Raw genomic sequence first — 10,842 nt, 5'->3', positions numbered from 1 at the left:
CGCTAGGTACTGCGCGTATAACACTAGTCCTTGATAAGGAAACTCTATTGACACCATAATCGAGTGGAACCGGGTCGACGGATAAGGCACTCCTTGTCGCGTCACCTCGATATATAGGACAAGTTACTGAGCGCTCTAAGAATATCTCTGTTCTCTCCCTGCAATGTATTTTCGTAAGGATACATGTTGACTTTACGCGTAGTCGATAAAATTGCACATTTTATACACTGATTATTAACTCTTTGCATAAGTACACTATTGGTTATCATAAAGTTGACATTTTAATTTATCTCAATGGTGTTATTATTTTCACTCAACCCTAAAAATACGATGTACTCGTAAGTGATACTAGAGCGAGTAATTATTGCTGGAAGCGGCAGCAAATAAACATTTTATTAAGAGAAACAAAATCCCAAGCCACCTAACTTGTCCATATTTATTTGTTAAGCGGGCTTATTCTTTTTGATAACTTGGGACAGAGTCAGCCGAGTTCTAATAAACAATGATTAGTAAAAAAAACGCTTGATTTTCATGAAAATTATGAAGTCTTTAGAACCTTTTTAAATGAACTCTACCATATCAATATATTTGTTTTGTTTTAATTCAAGCAAGCAAAAGTAGCCACGCCATCTGGTGCCCAGTAGCGTTGTTAGTTTGTTTAGATTATGTTTTTTGGTATGTATTCTTACTAACTTCATATGAATTCGTACTGGTTGTTTAGGGCATTAGTGATAGATTGATATTTTTAATATCTTACCGGTTTGCTCTCTCGATGTATAAAAATATGACAGTGTTATTTGTTATGTTGTTTTGTGCACTCAAGTATCCCGCATATAATCCTTCAAGGCATGTCACATTGTTTTTAATTTGTGCGGGTGTCATATGTAGATACAGAACAAGAATTTTATTGTTACACTTCACATAATCTAGTGTACATTATTATCATAATATTAAAATAATAGAAAGTCATAAAAGTATAATAAAATGTGAAGAATAAGTCTATTCACAATTGATAACAGTTTTCACCACATTGAAGCGATATTTATAAAATAAACTTTGTGTCGCGCGCGTCTTCATCTACGAACTGTTTATTTTATTCTGGTAAATTAGTTTATTTCAACAAAAGCTTATACTTTAAGTGAGTAGTTCAAAATTATAAGCATCAACAAAGCAAAAACAAATGTAAAAATACTTATTAGATTTGTTAAAAACTTGCTAGCACGTCTGTCGTAAGAGATGCCATAGTCCTATCTTATCAATTTGGTCTATATAAATTCTTAACTAGGCCATGTCCATGTAGAAAACGAATTTACAAATAAAAATTCCTTGTACTCTTGTAGTCTGCATAATTTTATTGAAAAAATGGAAGTTAAAAACTAATTATTCTATTAATCTGTTTTTCAAAAAATTTCAATTTCAATTTCAATTTAGTTACGTATTTTAAGCAGCGTTTTTTAATAAAAAATAAAAATAAAAATCATAAAGACGAATTGAGTACCTCCTTCTTTTGAGAAGTCGGTCAAAAATATACAAATCTACTAATGTAGCATGTTGATTAAACAACGCCATCTGTTAATTAAAAATACAAACACAATATTTTTACAATGCCGTTAACTTTGCCATTATGTTAATCATTGCTTTGAATAATTCCCACCTATATTACTTCTTGTGAAAGATAACTGTAGTAAAGGTGCTTAAATAGCCCTTTTTTCAAACAATTATTTTTAAATACACGAAAAAGTTCTCTGCATCCTGCATTTAGGGCTATGTGTACTAATTAAGTATATTCATTCAATGTGGAATGGATCAATACAAAAAATATATTATAACCTTTTATTTATTTGCTACTACAGACTAGATCGGTAACAAACTACAGAAGTCATTACACAAAACACAACATCTAGTTGTTACATTACATTATACTTCACTTAGTACATAAATCTATACTTATCTCACAAGTAAACTAATTATTTATATCTCCTTTTCAATACAGTCTTTACTATGTTCACTAACGTTTCACTCTGTTCACAAACTTATAATTCATTTTTCTATCCCACTTAATCAACAGTAGAATCTTCTAGCATTTCATATGCTGTCCATCTTTGCAGCAGAACTCCTTCCCAGCGGAGAAATGGGTCGGTATCCATTCGTCGCCGCAATTCTTGATGAAAAGAAAAGCCTTCTCTCTGTGAACATCTCTCTCTACGGCACCGCATATCACAGGACCGGCTTTCGGTAAGTATTTTAATATCTGAAAGAAATGTATATCATTAGAATTGAGAATCCAATTTGGATTTCAAAAGTTAGGAGTCTTCTTTAACTACCTCAATTATCACTTATTCTGCATTCGTCTCTCTCTCTCTCATTCGCTCGTCTCTCAGTTTCAGACAATCATATACCATCTTTGATACTTACCACATCAAGACATTTGCTGATGCAATGCTTGTGTCCACTGCTGCAGGGCAGGCTCGGCTCGTCCGTGTCGTACGTTACCACCGGCTCCCCGGTCGGCGGACCCCGCGGTCGCCCCCGCCGCCCCTCCCGCACCCCCACCTGGAGGGACATGAACACGCCGCACTGACACGGCTCCAGCTGGAAAACAAATACTATTTATAGGAAACAGAAGACAGTATTTTCTTTTATGATATCACAAAAGGCGAGAATAATACTTGGGTTAGGCTTAGGCCCTAAATCTTTTTTGTACAAAATCAATATTTTTTCTTAAGAAGGATCTAAAAATTAGTTCAATCAATTAAAATGGCTAAAAATGTCAATATAAAATACCGTGAGAAAGGCAAAATTGTTCAAAATCGAATATTCTTGAATTGAAAACTTTGTACTTACTTCGCCTGGATCCTCGTCATATTGTTCTTCAGTTGCTCTAACGCTCTGGTCCTGGCTTCGCTTCAGTTTCCTCCAGCCCTCGGTTGACACAGCTAAGCTGATGCTTACAAATATTATCACCCATTTACTAAGGTTACCCATCTTATGAAAATGTAACCTGAAACATAAACAGTATTAAAAGAAGTACTAAATAGACTTTTAATAGATTTTTCTAATTAAAACATCAATAACTTACGGTAGGTATAATCCAAGCTAGCTTAAAGCTATTATATTTTTCAGTTAGATATCACCTGTATGACTTATCAACATTTAATGATTTTAGCGTCTTCAAGTAACAATATATAATGAACAGGCGTTTGTTGATCTTAGACGTAAAAATGCAGATTCAGATAAATGGACGTGAGTTTGTGCAACTGAGGTGAAAAGTTTCGTACGTGATCGCGAGTCATTATCGAGAAAGTTATTAGATAAGAGATCGAATTAACAAAAGCAGGCGAATATTTAACATTGTCGTTTGTTATCTTATCTTTAAATCGTGATCTTTTCGATTAACTTAGTTGAAACTTGACGTGATTAATAATGTAGCTTCTTCTGAGATTTTTTATTTAAATTATCTCGGTTATAAAACGTTTTGCTATTGGCTTAGTAATCAAAGTGCCTCTTTATTCCTTGTTTTACGATGAAATACAAAAACTACAAAGACTATACCCAAACATCGATGTTTTTAAATTTCTATTTAGTTATAATTATTTTCAAAAATCGTATGCAATTGTTTTGAGCCTTGATTTTACTCTTAATTAAGGGGTAATCTACACGAGGGCATAAAAGCATATTGAAATTATGTTTCATTTAATACCTCGCTAGGTGGGCTCTTCAAAATCAGTGTAGCATAAAAGCAGATTCCTGTAGAATGTTGCCAAGTCACGTTACTCTATTATAAACGTTCAAACTTGGCGTCGAGCCTAAATAAAACCTATGCTAAAAGCCAGATTTTTCAGCTTTTTTCCAAGGTAAAGAACCGGAACTGAGAAAAGGAATTCAACTCTGCAGTCAGTATTTTTTAATCGGCACAAAAACTAACCTAGAACATAGTAAATCCTGTTCTGCAGTTAGTTACTTTTAAAATATATTTATTATACTCTGTGAATACAAGTTCATTACCTATTTGCAGATTATTTGATGGGTACAAAACCTAAATACGTTCTAGACAAATGCGTGCCCATTTACGAAGACGCTACTAACTCGATTGATTCAATCAAGCTTCTCTAGCCTTGGTCACCCCTTATCCTCAATTTATCTAAACGGACCTCGCGTTCGTGTTGATGTTTCTTTAGCACTCAGTTGCCCCAAGTACATTCTTGTAATACCTATTTCTCAAGGTTAGTAGAAAACTTATACTTAGGAAATTAGAGTCCTCGAGATATCTATTCTTCTGATCTAGAAAGAAAAATACTGAAAACCACTATTCTCTTCCTTTGAATTATATTTGAATTAACACTGAACATTTTTTTGACCACTCAAAATAAACTATAATTGTTAAATTAGTTTTAGTGGTCTAATGGGCATAGTTTCGAAATTTTCCCCCAGGCTATATAAATCCCGCCACTCCGCAACTAAAACACCTGCATTGCAGTATCGGGAATCATTTCGAACGCTCTTTAGAGGATATAAATAGGGTGTTTCTAATTTTTATCGTATTATCTTGAAATTGAGGAAAAATACACACTTATTTTATTGACTTTTATATGTATAAATTTCCTGTGAATCCTGCAAATGTACTTCATAAAAAGATGAAGTTCTCTTTATTCCCCAGCAGTAATATCTACCTAAGGGAAGATACAAATCGTGATTATTCGATTGCCTTAATTGACAACCGAGCTCTTAACCCAGTGCCACATTGGAAGTACCACGAGTGAAAGAGGTCTACACTATTTTTATATAGGTTTATGGGTCACTGATATAAAAATGAAAATGAGGACAATCATGTCATGAAATCTGGGTCACTGGATTTTGCAGTAATCGTTACGAAAGGGAGTGAATTTGCAACCTAACAAAATCGACACTGCCTATTACATTTTTTTTAATTTTAAGATTACCTGCTACATAAAGTCTAAATTAAATTGTCATCGAAAACAATAACAGCAGGTAATATATGAATTACTTACTCTGCATTTACTTTATTTCTATTGTTATTAGGGAAATTAGTCCATGAAAGATAAAATATTTGAATAACTGCATTTAGAGGTAACTGTCAACTTGACTAAGAAACTCAGATGACGGAATTTCCTTAGTTTTTTTATGAAAATAATGTAAGGGAATTGGTTCATTAAAATAGACAAAATAAAGGACAGAAATGATCTTTTTAATTAATCATGCCATTGCACATTACAACAAAATAATAGATCTCAAAATGAAATGAAAACCTCCACTAAAGCAATAACTTTATAGAAAATTTTGACACAAAGAATTGTACATTCTAATTTTCAACAGATAAGACAGTCAAACAAGGATGCCTAGTACGGTAAGAAGTCCTTCTATCGATTTGTTCTTTCAGAAAATATTAAGAACCTACATGGACATAGAAAATAGCACAAAACGCAAGGGCGGATCCAGCTTTGGCGCCAGATGGGGGTCACATAGTTATGGTCAAGTCAAGAGCTCGACAAAATATATATATATGTTTTATCAAGCTATTGACTAGCCAGCTCAGGGGCACATGACTCCGCCGTTGATAAAAGGGCTAATATGGTATCATTATTCAGTTTTTCTTACAGGGTCAAATAACCTGGTCTGTCTATATCAGATTATTAATTATTGCTTATGGAGATTGTAACCTATTCAATGCACATTACAAAAATGAGTTATTACACTACTATTTACAATAAACAAATCAGGGATACAGTAAAACAATATTAACAAACAGAATAACACAATTACTAACATATCATTAATACTGTATGTAAAAAAAAATAACAAAAATGTTACAATTATTATGATTATCTTAGAACTATCGTAGGTTATGAGTTGTACTCTTAAACCATCATTAAAACTAAATTACAAAATCTAATAAATGTTGGTTGTTGAATATTTTTGTACACTGGAATCTGTTATAAATAACTCACATTATTAAAATCTAATTATTATTTAATTGTACTTTATTACATAATTCTGTTGCAAGATTACATAAAAAAACTCTTTCACAATTTTCAATCTCGAGGCAAGAAAATATGGAAATTATCACATCTGTTTGTTTTGAGTAATTTATATATTGCAAGCAAGATCAGTCTTAATTTATTGAGTTAAAGTTTGTAGAGTGGACAAATTTCTATTGCATTCAGGAATAAAAAATTCAATAAAACTGCCTTACTTCATTGGCACTTGGCACTTCATTGCCATATCTCATTTATCATTTATAGAAATATCAACATTGAAAGAAATTTATTCATAAAAGTATGGGTGTCTTAATATAATTGTATCCTTACATTACCAAAGCGGAAATACCTGCACTAGACATATGTTTCACATCTAAATTCTGACTGATCTGCAACACATGTATGTACCATGAGCTGATCTGCAGCTGCAGTTCTCAGCATGTGTAAATCAGATAAAAACTCACACTCTCACTCACATGTGACTTACAGCTATACAGTTACAAATGAACATATTAGAGACCTGTTTTACTGATCTGTAAATGTGAACTGTGAGCTGATCTGCAGGTCATCAAGTATGTGTGGGTAAGCTGTACCTTTTTCATTGAAGACATATTCTTGTGCATGTATTTCAGCAATGGAAACCCAATCACAAATCAATCTTAAAGGTAACAATCACTAGATAGTTAAAAAGCTAAATTTTGTAATAAATTATTAAACAACTCTTACAGCTACCTCAACAGTCTTTGGCTAATATAAGCTTAGCCTCACCTTCAAACACAACCTTCTTTTCCTCTTCGACAACACAGAAAAATTTCACTTTTAAAATTTTCCTCACATCAACTAACTCAACGCTTATAGTTAATTTTTCACCAACAAAACATTTATTGGGAAACTTCATTGTTTGGGATACTAAAATTGTTCCTGGGCCTGGTAAATGAGTACCAATTAGACCGGCAACAAGACCATTCAATAATGCCCCATGTACAATAGGCCTTTTGTTGCCATTATTTTTGTGTAAATGATTATGATCACTTGTGAGGTTTGAAAAAGTGTCCAAGTCTTTTTGTGTAAGTGTTTTCTGTATGCGAATTTTATCACCAGCTTTAAATGATACTCTATTAAATGTTGATGTATGCAATTTACATATCTTTTGATAATTTTTATTGTTCATTGCTATGTACGGAAATCTGTTTGATAACATCTTGCTTTCTATTTCTATGTTCCAATAAATATCTTCAAATATGTATATTATTTATATATTTATGGTGTTTTGCATACATCTTGATGAAATATTGTTGCTAAATTTGCGACAACTTTATCTTTACTTGATTTCAATTTTTCTGCATCTTGGATTATCTCAGTATTAAACAACTCTGGTTTTCGCAAGGAATTGTGTATTTGAATGAGAATAGATAAAGTAGATGCCACTATGTCAGTGTTATCCCACTTTAAAAGACGAGGCACAAGGTTCAATATCCCATAGTCTAAGATATATGTGGTGTTCAAAGGATCTGAAATGGAGAATGATACACCATTAGATATAAGCATAAAAATGGCTAGTAAGTTTGCAAGTTGTTTTAATGAATGCTTACCTAGACATAGATTACTGATACCGCCACAAGCGAAATTAACCAGTTTATAGTTGGATTCATTCTTCAAAACATAGAGAAAAATATCCAGTGCGCCTACATCACGTATGAAGCTATAGTTTATAGGATCATACGCAAAATTCGCTAAATTGGCCAGCACTTGACATTTCGCATCTGCAAGTAAAAGTATCGCCTTTATTTTAGTAAATAAAAAGTACAACTTCTTTTATTATTAATCAAATATACAAAGAAATATAACATTTTATACTTAATATATAACTTACCAAGAGAACTTGAATTTAAGTATTCATCTACCAAAAGTGATAAATAATTTTCTCGATCTGTACCATTCTCTGGAGTACGCTTACGAAGCTGAGATTTTGTACTGAACATTTATTTTTTTAAAACGTAGAGTTTAGAATCAACCAAGTAATTTCTCTAAATAAATTACAATGTATTTGTGTTAAATTTTCATTATTTCATCTGCGAATGCATATTATTGCAACAAAAATAAAACAAGTACCATTACGCCATTTTGTTATTTTTATTTTTTCACTATTAACTATCAACAGATAAACATTGTGACCACAGAAAATAATTTGTGAAATAACAAGAAAACATTGACGAAAAATAGTTGTTAAATTATTAAGTTATTTTAAACTCATGTGATATGAATTAAAATAACTAAAGAAGTATAAAAGACGTATGGATTAATAATGAAATTATTTTTTGGGATTCGGCCAGTGGCTACACGTCATTGGTTCATGTCAATTTGACATTTTTGACAAACGTCAAAGTGAAGACGTATGGTTATTTTAACTTTGGGCATCTTTGGGTTATAAAACTAAAACACATGTATTAATCTCGATATTGATACTTATAAAATGTTAATAAACATGCGATAAACTGTTATGTAAGACGTGTTTGCTGAGTGTAATTATATTTTGTTAAATAGATTTACTTGAACTTTCAAAATGAGTGTGGCTCCGTATATTACCGGTATGTTCTCGGAATATCATATTATTACCATATTGTGATTGAACGGCTGAAAGATTACCATTTATGTTTGATTTCAGGCTTGACGAACAAAAATCTATTCTTAGTGGAATTCCAAGAACCGTATACAGAGAAAGTTTTAAGAGATGAAAGTACACCGAACATTCGTAGTTTAATTTACAGTCCCAAAGGAACATACCTTGCTTATAGAACTGATAAAAAGTAAGTATAACTATAGATAAGTTGACAATACTATTATGAATTAATTTAATTCATTTATTCATTTATTTATTTATTATTCATTAAGTACATGAAATAATTATTTCATTTTATCAAACATTAAATGGTTATTGTTCTAAGAATTGAATAATTTTTATTGGTATTTATACCTGTAGGTTGTTAACAAAATGGTGTATTTCAGGGCTGAGATTATTAAATGTGCTGACTGGTCGGTTGCAGCAAAAATCAATGGAAATGTCAAGGATATGTTTTTCTCTCCTTTGGATAATTATTTTGCAGTTTGGGAGATGTTTTTAATAACAAAAGATGATCCACAGGTATGTCTATAATGTAAAAAAAATATTTACATTAAAAGTTGGTTGGAGAGTAAACCCTTTTATGTTGTAATTCCAGGGCAAACCAAATATGCATATTTACAAATCAAATAATGGGGAGAAACTTGCAAGTTTTGTACAAAAGCATCAAGCTGGCTGGTTAGTAAAAAACAGTTTTATGAAAACATATATTTGTAAAAAAAAGCCATAATTAATAACACCTATAAAACTACATACTACAGGGAACCACAATGGTCATCTGATGAAAAATTATTTGCCATACAATTTGGTGGCAAAATATTGATATATCATGATGGAGATTTTACAAGATATCAATACCAGCATCAAGCAGAAAAACTAAAATGTTTTAGCTTGTCTCCCAGTCCCGCACCAAACTACTACTTCTCTGTTTTTACATTGGGTTAGTATCAAAATTCGATTGAAACAGATATTTATGAAAAGAAATATAATAAACTACTAAAATTTATTTTCTTCTTGCTTTTATTATGTTACTAAAGTTATAAATGCAAAAACTTGATGGATAAATGTATGGATGGATGTTTATTGTTATGTATCTTTAGAAGGGCTTAAATCTCACTTAACTTTGGTATAGATTTAGAACATAGGAAGAATATATAGGTTACTAATTAAGTTTTCAGATGTCAACTAGTAAGATATATTTGTGAATTTTCAGGCAAATCAGGTCAACCATCATTATGGAGGGTATATAAATACCCTCAGTCAGGATCACAGGAGCCCATATTGAGTCGGTCCTCATTCCAGGCTGACAAGGCCACCTTCTACTGGAACAGACGAGGCACTAATGTGTTCACTATGACACAGACTGATGTATGATAACTTTTATATTATTAATATTAATAATGATTTTTTCTTCTGACTTATAAAAAGAAACTATTTTATTATACCAGGTGGACAAAACCGGTGGCTCATATTACGGAAGGCAAACACTTTCCTATGGTGATGTGAAAGGAAAAGCTGGGAATGTCGCTTTCAGTAAGTGTTTTATTTAAAAGCTCTATAATATTTGATGCTTTATTCATAGTCTTCTATAGCGTCATTTATATTGTTGCATTTTTTTAATGTATAACTTGTGTATAGGTAAGGAAGGTCCAATCCACGCGTTATCATGGAACCCCGGCAATTGGAATGAGTGGGTGTGTGTGTACGGGCACGCGCCGGCCAAGGCCACGCTATTCAACGCAAACTGCGAAGCGCTCTTTGAGTTCGGCACCGGCGCTTGGAATGCTATATACTTCCCACCTGAAGGAAATAATATCCTTTTCAATGTGAAAATTTTATTAGAGATTAAAGTATGAGTGTGCATACTAATTTTGTAATCTAACTAAGAACTAACAATATAGAAATTCCATATCCGAGAGCTTACATTGGTTTCTCTTTTACATATATTTCTAACTTGATGTTGCTCGCGACTTCGTCCACGTGAGATTTAAAAATAAAGCCTTTGTTACTCGACAATAACGTAGCTTTCTAATGCTAAAAGAATTTTTGAAAAGGGTCCAGGAGTTTTTGAGTTATTCCGACACATATAAGAAATACAAATCTATCTTCTATTGTAATATTAGTATAGATGTATGTAAACAAGTTAGTTCCATATTTTCTGTATTAAGTTTTTATATGTCTGGTCCTCCGTGAAGTTCTGTTATTGTTTATTATATTTTATGATGG

General features: G+C 32.1%; 3 protein-coding genes across 3 annotated transcripts in view; 1 reads left to right on the top strand and 2 right to left on the bottom strand.

Moving 5' to 3' along the window:
* Positions 1-1,944: 1,944 nt before the first annotated feature.
* LOC106111224 (follicle cell protein 3C-1) lies at positions 1,945-3,541 on the bottom strand. Its single transcript, XM_013293243.1, has 3 exons — positions 2,845-3,541; positions 2,416-2,592; positions 1,945-2,251 (listed from the first exon to the last, which is right to left on the bottom strand). The coding sequence occupies exons 1-3, from the start codon at positions 2,983-2,985 to the stop codon at positions 2,078-2,080; spliced, it is 492 nt and encodes a 163-aa protein (XP_013148697.1). The 5' UTR covers positions 2,986-3,541; the 3' UTR covers positions 1,945-2,077.
* Positions 3,542-5,985: 2,444 nt separating this feature from the next.
* On the bottom strand, positions 5,986-8,099 carry LOC106111223 (armadillo repeat-containing protein 7). The gene is made up of 3 exons (XM_013293242.1): positions 7,870-8,099; positions 7,589-7,759; positions 5,986-7,507 (listed from the first exon to the last, which is right to left on the bottom strand). The coding sequence occupies exons 1-3, from the start codon at positions 7,976-7,978 to the stop codon at positions 7,257-7,259; spliced, it is 531 nt and encodes a 176-aa protein (XP_013148696.1). The 5' UTR covers positions 7,979-8,099; the 3' UTR covers positions 5,986-7,256.
* Positions 8,100-8,364: 265 nt separating this feature from the next.
* Positions 8,365-10,842, top strand: part of LOC106110976 (eukaryotic translation initiation factor 2A) — a 5,241-nt gene continuing 2,763 nt past the window's right edge. The window contains exons 1-8 of the mRNA XM_013292945.1: positions 8,365-8,584; positions 8,662-8,803; positions 9,003-9,138; positions 9,215-9,294; positions 9,378-9,556; positions 9,830-9,984; positions 10,065-10,149; positions 10,255-10,466. Coding sequence (XP_013148399.1) covers positions 8,560-8,584; positions 8,662-8,803; positions 9,003-9,138; positions 9,215-9,294; positions 9,378-9,556; positions 9,830-9,984; positions 10,065-10,149; positions 10,255-10,466 — 1,014 coding nt within the window. The 5' untranslated portion in view covers positions 8,365-8,559. The remainder of the gene's footprint in view (positions 8,585-8,661; positions 8,804-9,002; positions 9,139-9,214; positions 9,295-9,377; positions 9,557-9,829; positions 9,985-10,064; positions 10,150-10,254; positions 10,467-10,842) is intronic.

The sequence above is a fragment of the Papilio polytes genome, unplaced genomic scaffold (assembly GCF_000836215.1).
Source record: "Papilio polytes unplaced genomic scaffold, Ppol_1.0 DF824180.1, whole genome shotgun sequence".
In the NCBI taxonomy this organism is placed as follows: domain Eukaryota; kingdom Metazoa; phylum Arthropoda; class Insecta; order Lepidoptera; family Papilionidae; genus Papilio; species Papilio polytes.
This window is presented reverse-complemented; position numbering and strand designations above follow the sequence as displayed.